The following is a 15,219-nucleotide window of genomic DNA, read 5'->3' as shown; positions in this document are numbered from 1 at the left end:
GCCTCGTGTCGCAAGAATCCCCTTCTCTAATCAACCTCACCCCCATTTCTGCCTGGACAATTATCTGCCGAGTTTCCGTCATGATGGAGGCGTCTATGCGGCCCTTCCCGCGGGGACCCGACATCCATCTCAGGTGCTACGAACAGGATGCGCGGCAGATCCCTGGAAAGTTTTCATAGGCCACAAATATGATCTGAAAAAAAAAAAAAAAAAAAAAACCAATTGCTAAATTTGATAGCTGAATTGGGAGGCTGAGATTGGTTTTAGGCGGGCCTGCAAATAATGGGTCTTTTGTTGGGAGTTGGATGGTAGGAAGGCGGGCAGGTTTGGGGGTTCCGGCAAACAGTTTCGGGTCTCAAATGCGGCCGGATATGCAGAGTTGTCCGCGGGCCGCAAGCTTATAGCACCCCGGCTCTTGTTTGCCTTAACCTGCCGCGCTTTCCTCTCTCCTTCGCTCGGTGTGCAGGATAAGGCAAATGGACGCAGATGCACGCGCAGATGCATGCAATGAGCTCCTTATGGAGTGGACTTACCTTGGACGGGGAAACCTGCATGTCTCACTCCGCGTTGACAGACCGATTCAATGATTCCATACGCATGTACCTAGCTATTTGGCATAAGGTATACAAGAAATGAAAGCATGTTGTTGTTGGTGTGCACTAGTTTTTCTGCGGGCTCTGGAAGGAAGACTATCGACGGCTGAAGATGCAAGTCCCGCGTTCTTTTTTCGGCGCTTCTCTCGCTCACCTTGCTCAATGCTGCCAACCTACTGCGATGCATCGCATCGAGGATTCTAAATCTGTTTGTATCTTGGGATTATGCATATCCCTCGTCATCTCTCGAGCGCTTGCGCGTGCCTTCGAATTGGACGAGAGATAGTGTGAAAGGCAAGAAATCGCAGCAACAGGCGCAGATGGTGACAGATACACCCCACCACACACTCAACCCACGGTCTCGTGGCCCCAGCTGCATCCTTACCATATCTCAACGGCTGCCGAGGACAGTAAAAGGGTTGCGGCAATCTCGGCCCCTAGCGATTTCAGCTCAGCTTTGGACAAGGTCTTCACAGGTTCCCAGGTCGTTCAAGAAATGTAGGTGCCTGGCCGAGGTGGAGATAGAGGTTCAGAAGCTTGGACCACTCATATCAGCACTTCACTATCATCACACACTCTCTCCTCTCACACCATAACCGGCGTTAAACATCACTTGCATCGAGGTTACACCACCATGGGGCGGGAAGTCCATTGCGCCCCCAATCGCCCCCCCCCCAAGACTGTGCTGCGCTTGAAGGAACGAACCGCAGGCTTGTGGCTCACTGCCATGGAGCGTGGTATGGGGCCACGGAATATGGGTGTATGACGGCATAGCATTGTAGAAAGGCATGGAAGCGTATTGAATTAAACCCTGGAGTGGTTTTCTAATTCTCTTGATTCAGGGGTTGTGAAGTAAGCTGTGGCTGTTAGCGGGCTGGTGGTGGGCTTGGCGAGTGAGATTGAGGCTCAGTCATTGGAATCAAGTGATAGGTGAACGGTGTGTGTGTGTGTGTGTGTGTGTGTGTGTCGGTATCAGGTGAAGTGATGGCTGGGGGTATACCGAGGTGAGCAGACAATTCGCACGAATCCAAAAGGAGCATGAGCATGTACACCAGAGCAACGAGAGTGGCTGTGGTGGCGGTGACGGATCCGGAACCCGGTGAGCCTCGGAGTTTAACTGTTTGTTTTGTGAGGCCTTTCATCGTTATCTTGGAAATCACTGGGATTTGGTCATCTCCCGGAGGACTTTGGCCGCGATGATGTCTGTAATCTGGAACGAAGGACTATACCTATACCCAATAGTAATTTGCGACGGCCCGCATAAAGTAAGTCATTGGGCGGAGAGCCCAGCTAGAAGCCTGAAGCAGCGCTCAATTCCAAATTGGAGAAATGAGACTGTGGAACAACCTAGTTTTTGGCTTGAATTGTCTGAGATGTTGCTAGGGTTGTTGGCGATTACAGAAGGAAAAAGAAACATGACAGGTGAGATGACTGGTCTCAACTCAATAACCCGGTCTTTGGGGGGGTTGAACGCTGAAGATGGCCGCTGGCGTAGGGGCCTATCCGGCGGCAAGTACCGGGCGGGCAGGTAGCACCTCTACGGGCCCTAGTGGGGTCGCCCATTAACGGAGTGCGTACCGGTCGCGTCGCGTCGCGCCTCACTGTCCCGCAACCTCACAATTGAACCTCGGTGCTATCCAACGTCCACCGTCGCCCGCCAACGCCAAATGCCATCATCCCGTCAAAACATCTCGTTATCGAGGGTGCATTAATCCTACCAAGAAGACCAGAAGACGGTGGAAACGAAATGCTCACTCTTTCAACTTCCCCGCGCTAGCTGGCTTTTCCCCCGTTTTGGGCTTCACCGAAAACTTTCGCTTCAATTCTCACAAGTGAGTAGCATATACCATTCCCACGTGACCACCCAATATAGCACTCTCAGGGGCTTTCCATTACGGAAGACCTGGATTTTATATGGCCGTTTGTACTCTTCATGTCATGAATAATTCTCCCGAGTGTCCAAAATAGACTGACTAGTTCACTCAGCATTCTTGCACCCAAGCCCGACTGTCAGCCCGCTCTTATCAGAGGCATGCCGCCGCCTAGAGAGCTCCCCCGCGTCCGCTCAGCGGAGGCTTCAATCGAGAAGGGTCGTGCAGCCTATGCGGACCAGCGCTTCCGTGTCGCTCTTGAGCACTTCACCCTCGTTGCAGGGAACTGCCCCTGTTCATGTCCCTCTTCGTCATCCTCCTCTCCTAGCCCACGGCTAGGAGACGGAGGCAGTGCAGGTCTCACTCAACAGCGTCGCAGGAGAGAGCGGTGTACTTGCCGCGATTTCGGTCAAGCTGCGGCCCGGCACCGCCGAGAGAGGGGCGCCGTGTACGCAGAAGCGACAAAAGATTGCAAGTGCGGTGTCGAAAAGACGTGGGGGAAATGCCATCGTGAGGGACATGTCCAGGCACTCGACTACCGCGCCGCGTGCTTCGAGAAGATGGGCAACTTTGAGAAAGCAAGAAAGGATGCCGAGTGGCTGCTGGAGATTGCACCGCGGAGATTAGAGGTAGGTCTACATTTCGTCCCAGTTTGCCCATCCAACTTTGCTTGAGTATCAAACCAAGCAGCTTAACTAACCCTCTTTCAGGGATACATGAGGCTTGGCAAAGTGTACAGGTTAGAGAAAAAGCCCGAGTTAGCATGGGCTGCGTGGAGTGCCGGCGTCGAGGTTGGGCGGAAGGAAGGGCTTGTTGGGACACCAAAGTTTGAGGTATGTAGTCCCTGGCAACGATTCGAGGTTGGACTAGAGCTGATGGGCAGCTCGAAGCAATTATACAAGATTCGGGAGCCGCTTCATAAGCATTTCTGTCGCAAAGACCCGTTGGAATTGCCTGCTGAGCTGATCGAGAACATATTTTCTTACTTTGAGTTTAATGAGTTATGGTGTGTTCATAACCCCCAAGTCCATGAAGTTCTTTACTATTCGGTGACAACTAACGGTGGGCAGTCGTATGTCGGGCGTCTGTAAGCGTTGGGAAGCCTTCTTCGACACGCACCCCTACATATGGAGAGAGTTACATTTTCAAACCGTCAATCCTCAGAAGCCACCGCGAGTAAGCTTCATGAAGACCCTCCGCAAACGGACCGCCGGACGCGCCCGCAGCCTCATCATACCCAACGCCCACACCTTTCAACTCAACGAGTCGAAATGGATATCCCTCATCCAGACGACAAACCCTCAGACGACAAGCCGGTTGGAGCTCGGCGGCGTGAGGCGTAACATGGACGGCGACTGGGGGTATAAGCTACCCCCGAAACCCCCCTTTTTCGAAGGGCTCTCTCATCTGAAGCTGAGCTTCCACCACCAGCCGATGCCGGACTACAACGGCAGAGGCGGACCCCAGGCCTTCGTCAGACAGTTCGTCGAGCGCGCTCGCGAGAATCTACAGAGCGTGTCGCTGGTGAGCATGCACCTGAACGACCTCAACTGGCCGGAGCTGCCCACTCTCAAGGTGCTGCAGCTAACAGGCCCGCTCAACTCGACACTCGCGCAGCTTACCCCTGACCGTCGAATCGACCCAGTAAGTCTCACCTACCAACGGCCACATCACTCAAACGGGGTTGTACCTAACACATTCCTAGTTCGTCCTGGCCAGGTCAACTCCGAACCTCGAACAGCTCTACCTTGACAATTTTGGCGTCTTCACCGGCGTAGACTCCCTTTCCCCGCCCGCAGACTGCTGGTCTCTCTGGAGAAACCTGCAGGTTATCCGCCTCGGCACGACCCGGAGCGGCCTCTCGATGGGCAACAAGCGCCACTTCCCACCACTCCACCCCTCCTCCTTCCGCGTGTTCGAAGCCCGCGCCGCACACCAGGGGAACCACGGCGACTGGCTCCCTCAGCAGCTACCGCTCGACTACTCGGGCTACGACGAGGCGTCCTCGTCACCCACAGACAATGCGAACCTGGACCTCGTGACATACCCCAACCTCGAGCGTTTCTGGATGCCCAAGCTGCCGCTGAGCGTCGACCTCGCCACCGTCCTCCTCGAGCCCGCCATCCGCTCCGGCACACTCCGCGAGGTCGGGCTTTGCTGGCGCCAGGACCCAGGCCAGTACTTCCCCGGCGCGCTCGACTTCCTGCGGAGCGCAGCATCTGTGAGGACGCTGGGCTTCTTCGAGTTCGACTTCGAGAGCCACGAGGCCCTGACGCGAGACCCAGCCCACCGCGGCGTCGACCCCGGTGAGCTGCTGTTCCGGTTCCTCGAGTCGTTCCCGAACCTCGAGGTGCTGGAACTCCACTCCTCCATGTGCGACCCCCGACGTATCGGTGCCGTCATAGAGAGAGTTGTCGCGCTGGGCAAGCTGAAGAAGGTGTACCAGAAGGCGCTGACGGGCGTCTTGATGGATCAGCTGCGGAGCTTTTGCCAGGCTCACGCGGTGGAGCTGATTTACGGGAGCTGGGAGACGCCGTTTCCCGTGCCGCTCAAGTAAAGTCGTTGGAGAGCAGCCGGTTTAACATGGCTGTGGATGCATGCCTGAGACTGTAATTATATCTCCAACGATTTTGAGGGGGCGGTTGGTGCTCATTTTTATTTTTTTTGGCCATTCTTCTCTGTAAATATTTACTTGAAAGATGAATGATGGGTTTTTTTGGGGGGCATGGAGGAGTTTAACGGTTATGATGATGTTGCCGACGTTGACCAAGGAAATGTGTCCTTGCTGTGTGACGAACGATTTGGCTCCCATAGAGAAGAAAAGATTCAAGACACAAAATATTCCCACAAATTGGGCGGAAGGGAAGGGCAGTGACACGTCATGTATCAAGAGTATTGAACAGCAAGAACATAAACAGTGTTAAAATTATATAATCCAAAGCTCCTCTCGCTTACTGCAGCAAACACACCTTTTTGCACGCGCGCTTTGCTCAGTGCTTGCTATCGGAATAAAACAGACTATAACGACGACGAAGACTAAACAAAATGTCACCGTCACAAACGGGAAAAGAAAAGAAAAAGAAAAAAAATCCAAAACAAAAAAAGACACTTTATCCTCCCCGGCCATCCCAGGCCTTCCCTCGACTCGGCCGTGTTACCCTAGCCTGGTCGCTTTCCCCGCTCCCTTTTTCTCTTAACGCCATTGGGGACAGAAGAAAGAAAAATCATACCCAAGATATCTCTTCCTCCTTGGTAAAAAGACGATTTCTATTATAAGTGATAGTGTGTTGGGATTGTATTAACCCAGGTATTTCTTGCGAACGTGCGAAAAAGTAGTTTGCTTCATGATTACCGCGCCGGTGACGGGGGAACGGCGACGCTGCCCGAAATAAGACTCTCCATCTCCCAGGGACTGAGTGTGCTCCTTCTCCTCGAAACAACCTTGCTCACGCGTCTGTCGCGCTTGCGCTTTGCTGGCTGAAGCGGCTGTTCCTCGTCTTGAGGAGGATCTCGCTTGACGGGATCCAGGTCTTGATTTTGTTCTGGGGCAGCAGTCGTGTCGTTAGATTGTTGAGGTTCCGGGGGGACGGCAACGATGGTCTCTGGTGGAGGGGGAGGCATGGCCTGTGTAGTCTGCTGCTGCTGTGGCGGCGGCGCGGTCGTCTTGCTTGCGCCCCCTCGAGCCGCCTTGAGCTTGGCGCGGACACGAGCAGCGTCGGCTTCGCGTTCTGATGCGGCAAGTTTGGCGGCAATTGTTGCCATCGTCAGAGGGCTCTGCTGAGGTTGCTGCTCAGCGGGGCGTGGCAGGGGAAGGCGTGAGGGAACGCGGCGCAACGGCGTGCGAGCTGGTGTTTTGGTGCCATTGGGTTGGGTTGCAGGGCCCGGGGGTGGGCCGTCGTTGCTGACGTTGCTCCCATTGCTCTCCTCGGAGAACTTGCGGGCATTGGCGGTTGGGGACTGTTGTTCTGCTGGCGGCGGTGGTGCTGCTGCTGCTACCAGACGAGGTGCCTTGGGGAGCTTGCGGATCGTGGGGGTCTGGTCCACAGAGGGAGGAGGAGACTCGGTAGGTGTCTTGAGAGGAGCTCCATTGTGAGTCGAATCAGAAGCAATCGATGCCGCCGAGGTGGTGCGAGAGCGGTCGTCAACCGGGTACGAAGGCTTCTGAGGGGATCGTGGGAGCTGCGTCAAGTGCGGTGGCGGCTTCGGTGCGACTTCAGCAGCACGCACCTCCCGTGTCTTCTCCTCAGTGATGGTGGTAAAATCCCCTACCTTCTCTCGGCGGGGTCGCGCGTCTCGGTTACCGGCCGAAGACGAGTCGCGGAGAGGGCTCAGTTGAGGAGCAGGAGGGAGAGGAGGAGAGCTAAGGTATGCCGTAGACTGCTGGAGAATCTGAACGTTGGGCTCTTCAACATCGAGTTCCTCTACGTCGACATCCTCATAAATGCTGGACTCATAGTCGCTTTGGTTCTCCACATCATCATACTGAACTTCTCGAGGGCCCGCGTTGTCGCGCTGCGCCGCTGGCACGAGGTGGAGGGATTCAACTCGTTGAGGAGCTGGGCATGGAGACTCAGGCATCATCACCTCCTCCTCGTCTTCTTCCTCCTCTTCGCCTCCTTCTTCTTGCTCTTCCTCAAAATCGGCGGTGCATTCTTCTTGGACACAGGAGAGCTCGTGCATGTCCATACCTCCCTGTTGAGTCTCCTCGACATCGCGCACGCGAACAGGGCTAAGACGGAGACCCATCTTGAGCTCCTCCATGTTTACAGGCTTTCCATCGACTGCCATGCGCCGACGCCAACCGTCAATTAGGTGGACGGCCTCCTGCCAGCGGTTCTCCATCTTGACCCAACCGGTGCGCAAGCGGGCAATCTCCTCTTCACGAATTTCAACTTCCTCAATAGGGGCAAATGAAGGGTTCGTAAGAATAGATCGGAGGTGCTCCAGAATAGCGTCAAGCTCGGTGGCCATATCCTCGGCCGTGGCCAGAGTCACGGCGTGACCATCTCCTTGGCTCGCCCTGACATCGCAGCCGCTCATCTCACGCAGTCGTTTTGTGGTCCGTCGCACGAGGGACAGCAGAGACTCATTTTCTTCGCTCAGATTGTGGGCAAGCTCAGTCAGGAATTCATTCGTCTCCTTTCGTAGGTCGTAGCCGGAGTCGTCGGTATTAGCGGTTGCCCTGGCACCCCGCTTGGGTGATATCTTGTCTTCGCCCTCGCCGGCGACAACGCTGATAACGGTGACTGCAGAACTCTTTGCGGTACCGCGAGGACGTCCAGCGTCTCCAAGCTGCTTCTTCAAACCGTCAATCTGACGATCACGACGGCGGACTTCCGTCGCGCACGAGGCGCGTGTTTGGGCGACGAGGGTCTTGGCACGAGCTACCTCGTCTTTGAGGCCGCGTACAGCAGCATCGGCCGACTTGAGCTGGGTGCGTAGGGCGTTCTCGGTGGCTTCGCTGATGTCGACCTTTCGCTGAGCTTCGGTGTGCTTCTCGGAGAGACGTGCAATATCGTTTGTATAACGGAGGTTCTCTGCTCGGATGGTTCGCAGAGTTGCCGAGAGATTCTCGCGGTGTTCGGCGTCGCGCTTTAGGGGGGAAACAAACATCGGTTCAGTTTGGGGTTCTTTGAGGGGCAACATTAAAAAAGAAACGAGGGCACACGCACGTCTCGGCGCAGGATCAAGTCATTGACTATGCTCATGATCTTGCCCATGGTGGCCTCCACGCCGCCCGGATTGTCCTCCGGGTCGGCAAAGTTGATGGTCTGGCCATCGCGGAGAAGGCCTCGCGATAGCAATTGGTTGTTGATGTACAGAGATGCTGTACAAAGGTTATCGTTGTCTGCCATGGTGGTGGACGTGTCTCTTGGCGAGACGAGACTGTTGAGGCGATTCTCTCGTGCTGTTTCAATGCATGCGGGTAAGAGTAGAGGTTTTCAATTGTTCGAAGGCTGTCGCTGAAGAAAAATAAAAAAGTGTGGAAAATGTCATCAGTGAAGAGCTATCAAAGATTGGCGTCGGTTGAATCGCAGCTTATGCAGGACGAGGGATGGACCAGCAACCTTTTCTGGGTGGTCTGCAAGGGCGAGTTTTCGGATAGAGGCAGCTGTGTATTTTGGTTCGTTGCCATGTCACCCCCACCTCGCAAAGTAAACAAAAAATTAGCCAACACACCAACGTCACATGGGTGCTGGCCGCGACCCTGCGGGGCTAACCGCGAACCGCCTAGCGCCATTTCTACACATTCATGCGATAGCTGCCCGAGTCACAACTTTTGGTGTCTGATCACACACTTAAAAGTATTGTAACATTCCTTTTTCTCAGCTGCAGCCCAGGAAACCGAATTCAATTCCGTCACTGTCATGGCATTCGATCCAACGGCACTTGGCCCATCTGATGACCCCTCCATCCACGATGTGTCGGGTGAGATATGGCATCCCTTGTTCCGCCACGAGTGCGCATTTGGGCCCGACGTCTTTGAGGATGTTATGATGAATCTGGTCAAGAACCCAAACATCAACTCGAGCTGGCTCTTCCGCGCCGACATTCTCCATGACACCGACCCAGCATGGATACCCGCCCCTCCCCCCACCTCTGATCACCCAGATCAGCAACAGGGTGCTGACGCCGCACAAGCTGTGCAGCAGCAGCAACCCATCCCCGTTGCGTTCAAGGATTTCCGCAACGACCGCGTCCTCGTACGCAGGCTGATCCCGCGAAACACCCGCCGGGATGACCCCCTGGAGCAGACTTGTGTCTTCGCTTCCTCCAGTACCCCAGATGCAGATGCCGGTGCCGGTGCCGGTGCCGATGCTACCTCCACCAGGTCCAGGTCCCTGGTCATCTACCTCCCCCATGCATCTAAACCCGAAGCTCTTCCTTTTTATCACCCCAAGGTCCGGGGAGTCGCGCATCTCCACGAGTGGGACGCTGCGCGAGCCGTCGGTACTGTGTCTATTCACTACCTGTTCTTCGATGAGGCCGATTTCGCCGTTGAAAAGCTAGTGCGGACGGCCCGCATGCTGCTCTCTGTGTTGTATAAGCACGGCCAGGGACGTGTTGCCGGGTATACAAAGCGAGTGCATCACGACGTCGTGATCCCACAGGCGCGCTTCCAGAATCGCTATGCAGAGCTTAAGCTCAAGTATGCAAGGGACCTGGTCGATAACTGGGCTGAGACGACTGACCCCTCGAAGCATGTCTTTGAGGACCTGGGCATTGCTGCTTTTCTGATCGAGCTGTGGGCAGATATGTACACGGATCAACCTTTCCCTGGGTTTGTGGACATCGGCTGCGGCAATGGTCTGCTCGTCTACCTCCTCATCCAAGAAGGCTACTCGGGCTGGGGTTTTGATGCCAGGGCGAGAAAGTCTTGGGCAAAGTATAACACGGTTCAGTCAGGGAAAGACTCCCTGCAGAGGCTCGTTCTCCTCCCTGACGCAGTCTCACGACCTTCATATGCCGAGGGCGAGGAGCCAGTCCTTGATCTTTCGCAGATTCACAACGGCGCCTTCCCGAAGGGCACCTTCATCGTTTCCAACCACGCTGACGAGTTGACTCCATGGACCCCTATCTTGGCAACCCTGTCGGAGAGTCCTTTCATCATGATACCTTGCTGTAGTCATACCCTAGGCGGGCAAAAACACCGCGCACCGCTGCCGCGCGACAAGACCAAGTCGCAGTCGACGTACTCATGCCTCGTCGATTGGGCGGCGTGTATTGCTGAGGATTGCGGCTGGGTAGTTGAAACGGAGATGCTCCGCATCCCAAGCACGCGAAACACGGCGATGCTGGGACGCAAGCGGACACGGAGTGTCGACGAAGTAGATATTGATGGTGTGTTGGCTAAGTACGGCGGAACAGGGGGTTACTTTGAGAGCGCGGCAAAGTTGACCAAGACTGAGAAAGGACATTAGTAGCCTTGGGTTCCTTAGATTAGTAGAGAGGCGGTGTCTCTTGATGCCGTCAACTCAGCATCAAGACCGAATTTTAAGTCAGTGACAATACACTCGCCAGGTCAAAAGCAATGGTTCCTGAGATGGGTTGAACGTGATTCCATGACATCAATGTTTTTTCTAAGAGTATTGTCACAGAAGCGACAAACAGCTGCCGTCTGTAATCTCAACTGTATATGCTTGCTCACCTTCATAACTAACACGGCCATCTATACCAACCCAGCTAGCTCCTGGATTCTCTTTCTTGCTGCCTCCCTAACCTCAACAACAACCTCCCCGGCTGGCTTGATCTCGTTGATGAGACCAACTCCGGCACCCGACCACTTACCAATCATATCCTTGCCCTCCTGCTCACCCCAGCCCGTCTTGAGCCTCTCCCGGCTCTCTTCAACCGTCGCCGTCTTACCCCCTAGAACGTGATACTCGCGGTGAATATCTCCAACAATCGCTCTCCCATCATAACCCGGCTTCCAGAGCTTGCTGTCCACCAGCTTGTCATGAAACTCGTGCTTCCAGGTACTCACGCCTCCGTCCTTTGTCTTCACGAGCAGCTCCTTGTGCAACTGCGAAGACATGGCCTCGTTCGTCGCAACGAACCGCGTGCCCATCACCACACCCTCAGCCCCCAGCGCCAACGCGGCAGCAACACCAGAACCCTCTACGATACCGCCCGCCGCGACAACCACAATCTCCTTGGAGGCGAACTCGGAGGCGAGTAGCGCTTTGATTTCAGGAACCAGTGCCACAACGCCGCACCCGCGGGAAAACTGGTGGCCGCCCGCGTCGACGCCCTGGGCGACAATCACGTCGGCCCCATCAACGGCCGCCTCGCGCGCCGCCGCAACGTTGCCGACCTGCACGAACACCTTGATTCCCTCCTTTCGCAGAGCAGGAATAATCTGTGCGTGTGGCTTGAGTTCCGCATGCGGGGCGAACAGCCAGACAGCCGCAACGCGGTGGCGGACGAGAACAGGGAGCACATTGGAGACGAAAAGGCCGGCCGTCTCGTGGGAAGTGATGAAGCCCACGCCCAGAGGCAGAACTCCGTCCGAGGAGAGAATTGACCGGGCCTGTGTGAGCGCGGCTTCCATGTCCTTGATCTGGGCGGACGACTCAGAGAAGTCGAAGCCTGCAGCAATGAAACCTGGGGTTGCTCAGTTTTTAGCGCATGTTCCACCGATCAGAGACATCGTCATGGCAAGGGAGGGGGGGGGGGGGGGTCTCAGTGAGATAAAAGGGGGGGTGCTGTTCATACCGAATCCTGCGGCCTTGTGGACCTCAGTCGCCAAACCAGCGCCGGCGGCCCCAAGCATGGGCGCGTTTATGATGACGGGCGCCTTGACATGGGGAAACCAGGTGCTCAGCTTCGAAGGGGCCATGGTTGCTTTTTGGTTTCTGGACAAAGTGGTGAAGGTGTAGGTGTTGGTGTTGAATCTTGATGGTGAGACAAGACTGTTTGGGAGGCCCCTTGCTTTTTTATCGTGTCTCTGGTGGAGTGAAGGGAACGACGATGAGGATGATGAACGGGTGGAGGAGAGGAGGTGTGGGATGCCGTGAGATTGAGTCACTGCAGCTGACTTGTTGAGGCGGCGGAAGATGACCGGGTTTCGACTCCGCGGAAACGGTTGCATTGGTCAGGATAGGCTGCCGTGCGTCAGCCAGGACCTCGGTAGATCTGGGGTAAACACGAACCGGTTCTGCAAAGACACTTGGGACGGAAGAAGTGGGCGAGGAGGAGGGAGAGCTTTAGCTTTGGCTTTGTAGGTACCTCGTTCAGTTCGCGGCGGTGCGGCGCGGGGCCGTCGGGGATATACATACGGCTGCGGGCCGCCTGCCGCTGCTTCCGCCGGTTTCGTCATGTTTGTTTCTGTAGCGTAGCGTCGAAGCATGTGCAACGATGTTTCTGTACCTACTTATTGCCTATAAAAAAATTGTAACAACACAACACTACACAGTAGAGAAATCCATGTGATTTCTTTATTTTCGACAGCAGTTGAGGACAGTTCAAGCATTCATATGTAGACTTTGTTGGGAACGTTGTGCGGGTCCCGGGCAATTGCGTACATCTCCCCACAATTAAGAATTGATGAGAGAGGCAGTTCCTTGGGGAAGTCATCGTCGGAAGTATATTGATTGCGAGACCAACAATTTCATTCAAGGTGCTGGTTATTAGTCTATGCGAATGGTAAGATATATACACTCAGATGACATGTCGTTGTCGGTGTCTCTCTCACTTGCGAACCCAGGCTTCTCTTAGGCTTAGGAAATAGTTTGTTGGACCGCGAAATTGGCAACTCATTGTGGCTTCTATTGGCAACTTCTGGTATTTTCTTTGCTACCATAGCCAACATGTGTACTTCTACCCCTCTTTCAGTTGATGTGCCATTGTTTTGTCGGCACAACCGTTTAACAGCGCATATTCATTAAACCATTACGGGGTATTCTATGACAGTATATGCCCCTAGACGTTTTTTATTTCATGTTCTCTTTACCCAGTTCGTAGCCTTACCCCATTAAAATCTGGGAATAATGGCATCGGGCTTGTTGTCGAGGGCCTCGTCGATCTCCTTGAGAATTTCAGGCGTAAGCTTCTCCTGGGCACCAATGGCGCGGATGTTCTCAAAGACTTGCTCGGGGCTGCTGGCACCGATGATGGCGGAGCTGACGTTCTTGTTCTTGAGAACCCAAGCAAGGGCCAGGGTGCTCATCTTAATACCGAGCTTCTCGGCAATGGGCTCGACCTTGTTGGCCCGGTCGACAAGGTCCTGGAACTGCTTCTTGGCGTTCTCGCGCTTCCAGAAGTCCTTGATGAAGCCAATGTTCTCGGAGCCGAAGCGGGAGTTCTCGGGAATACCGTTCTTGTACTTGCCAGACAGAATGCCCTGGCGCAGGGGAGAGAAGACGGTCAAACCCGTGCCGACCTCGCGGTACAGGTGGGCAAACTCGTGCTCAACCTTCTTGCGGTCCAGCATGCTGTACGAGGGCTGCTCCATGACGGGGCCGACGAGGTTAAGCTTGTCGGCGTAGCGCCAGGCCTGGGCAATCTCGTCGGCATTCCACTCCGAGGTTCCCCAGTACAGAGCCTTGCCAGTGTTGATCAGGTGGTTGAAGGCGCGGACGGTCTCCTCCATGGGAGTCTGGCGATCGGGACTTGTGGTTGGTCAGAAGTGGTCTTAACGAGAGCGGGCAGGAATTCTTACCGGTGAGCGTAGACAAGGTCAACGTACTTGAGGTCAAGGCGCTCAAGGCAGGCGTCCATGGCCTCAATGACGTGCTTGCGGGACAGACCCTTGTTGTTGACGACATTGTCACCGAAAGCACCACCCCAGTAGATCTGCCCGAATGATTGTCAGTTGCGTGTAGCCAGTGTTGTTAGCTCGAGCAGCGCACCTTGGTAGAAATGACGAGGTCGTTGCGCTTCCAGCCGTACTTCTTGATGGCCTGGCCCATGACTGAAGATGAAGTCAATTTCTCATGTTGCTCCGGGCGGGTATGATGGGGTTGTCTGTACCGATCTCGCTCTCGCCGTTGGCGTATCCCTCAGCAGTGTCGAAGAAGTTGACACCAGAGTCGTAGGCAGCCTTCATGCAGGCAAAGGTGCCCTCTGGATCATCTATCAGCTCTAAATCGTCGTAGGATGCGGCACACTTTCGTCTTACCAGTGTCGATGTGACCGCCATAAGTCAACCCTGAGGTGAGGTCAGTTGAGGAAGCAATTGGCGCCAGCACAGGAAAACTCACAGCCTCCCAAGCTGATGGCGCTAACCTGAAGACCAGAGCGGCCCAGGAAGCGGTACTCCATAGGGGGGAGATCGTCAGGCTTGGACATTTTGGGTCGATTTGGGGGTCTTTCGAGGGAATGGAGCTGAAGACAAGTGGGTGCGAGTTCGGAGAGCAGATGTGGAGGAGAAGACAACTGTCAAGTCATGCAGAGGGCGACTGAGACCTTACTTATAGTCCCCAGATTAAAGAGGATCAGGTTGTGTTGAAAGAGGAAGCTCCATAAGAGCTCCGTCCCATGTCACTTCGCATACCAGTCCGCATTCTCTCACGGCTGCTGCAGGAGCCGCTGACATGGGCCAGCGGTCAAGCTCAATATGGGGGGCAATTAGTGTCAACGCTGCCCTCAATAAGAAACGACATTTGTCACTAGGTTGTCCAGGTTCGTAGTGGGCTGTTGGCGGGGTACCAAACCAGTACAGCATTCACCCCGTTTCAAGCTGTCCTTACTCAGAAGCTATGACTGGCGGGAAGCTTAATTCCGAGCTCTGGAGCAATGCCCACAGACACTCGCACACAGCGCAGAAACCTTGTAAAAGTCTCTTCTTATAATTCCAACCTCCCCTAATGAAAGCAAGTATCGGGATAACAGCAAGCTATCTCTTAAGAAAGCCTTGTCTTTTCTCAATCTCATGGGGAAAATGCTGATGTCACCATCCCTAAGGGACTTAAGCGAGTGCACGCTAATTTACCCCTCCATCTGCCCCTCCAGACGCTGCAGTCGCTACGCGCAAACCCGGAGTCGCCTTTGCACCACTACCCCTGTCTTTTATGCGGATCCATCAGGGGTGCGGCCCTTTTTCGCTGCTCCGATTCCCCCGAATTTGCGAATAGGTTGCGGCTGACTAATTCACCGACGACGCAGCTTCCATCAAGGTGACGAAAGGGCGCTCTCTTCAGTCTGCGAGCTGGTCAAGGCGGCTGCGAGTCTAGTAAGTAGTATTCGAAAGACTGCCGGCCATCGTTGGCTTGGTCCAATCGGTTGCTTGGACGTTGAAGAGCTGAGCCGGCCCG

General features: G+C 54.8%; 5 protein-coding genes across 5 annotated transcripts; 2 read left to right on the top strand and 3 right to left on the bottom strand.

The window, feature by feature from the left end:
• Positions 1 to 2,625: 2,625 nt before the first annotated feature.
• CTRU02_200119 (f-box domain-containing protein) lies at positions 2,626 to 5,021 on the top strand (the record flags this gene model as incomplete). The annotated part of the gene is made up of 5 exons (XM_070203640.1): positions 2,626 to 3,093; positions 3,175 to 3,297; positions 3,355 to 3,470; positions 3,535 to 4,108; positions 4,170 to 5,021. The coding sequence occupies 5 exons, from the start codon at positions 2,626 to 2,628 to the stop codon at positions 5,019 to 5,021; spliced, it is 2,133 nt and encodes a 710-aa protein (XP_070062222.1).
• Positions 5,022 to 5,812: 791 nt separating this feature from the next.
• Positions 5,813 to 8,319, bottom strand: CTRU02_200118 (nima interactive protein; the record flags this gene model as incomplete). Its single annotated transcript, XM_036723236.1, has 2 exons — positions 5,813 to 8,056; positions 8,137 to 8,319. The coding sequence occupies 2 exons, from the start codon at positions 8,317 to 8,319 to the stop codon at positions 5,813 to 5,815; spliced, it is 2,427 nt and encodes an 808-aa protein (XP_036585025.1).
• A 513-nt stretch (positions 8,320 to 8,832) lies between these two features.
• CTRU02_200117 (tRNA (uracil-o -)-methyltransferase) lies at positions 8,833 to 10,386 on the top strand (the record flags this gene model as incomplete). Its single annotated transcript, XM_036723235.1, has 1 exon — positions 8,833 to 10,386. The coding sequence occupies one exon, from the start codon at positions 8,833 to 8,835 to the stop codon at positions 10,384 to 10,386; it is 1,554 nt and encodes a 517-aa protein (XP_036585024.1).
• A 248-nt stretch (positions 10,387 to 10,634) lies between these two features.
• Positions 10,635 to 11,804, bottom strand: CTRU02_200116 (2-nitropropane dioxygenase; the record flags this gene model as incomplete). The annotated part of the gene is made up of 2 exons (XM_036723234.2): positions 10,635 to 11,569; positions 11,681 to 11,804. 2 exons carry the CDS (start codon positions 11,802 to 11,804, stop codon positions 10,635 to 10,637), a joined length of 1,059 nt encoding a protein of 352 aa, XP_036585023.2.
• Positions 11,805 to 12,938: 1,134 nt separating this feature from the next.
• Positions 12,939 to 14,254, bottom strand: CTRU02_200115 (voltage-gated k channel beta; the record flags this gene model as incomplete). Its single annotated transcript, XM_036723233.2, has 6 exons — positions 12,939 to 13,575; positions 13,626 to 13,759; positions 13,816 to 13,877; positions 13,937 to 14,029; positions 14,085 to 14,114; positions 14,167 to 14,254. The coding sequence occupies 6 exons, from the start codon at positions 14,252 to 14,254 to the stop codon at positions 12,939 to 12,941; spliced, it is 1,044 nt and encodes a 347-aa protein (XP_036585022.2).
• Positions 14,255 to 15,219: the final 965 nt, after the last annotated feature.

The sequence above is a fragment of the Colletotrichum truncatum genome (genome assembly GCF_014235925.2).
Source record: "Colletotrichum truncatum strain CMES1059 chromosome Unknown Contig_0001, whole genome shotgun sequence".
NCBI lineage: Eukaryota > Fungi > Ascomycota > Sordariomycetes > Glomerellales > Glomerellaceae > Colletotrichum > Colletotrichum truncatum.
The sequence above is the reverse complement of the archived record's forward strand: the minus strand, read 5'-3'. Positions and strand labels throughout refer to the sequence as shown.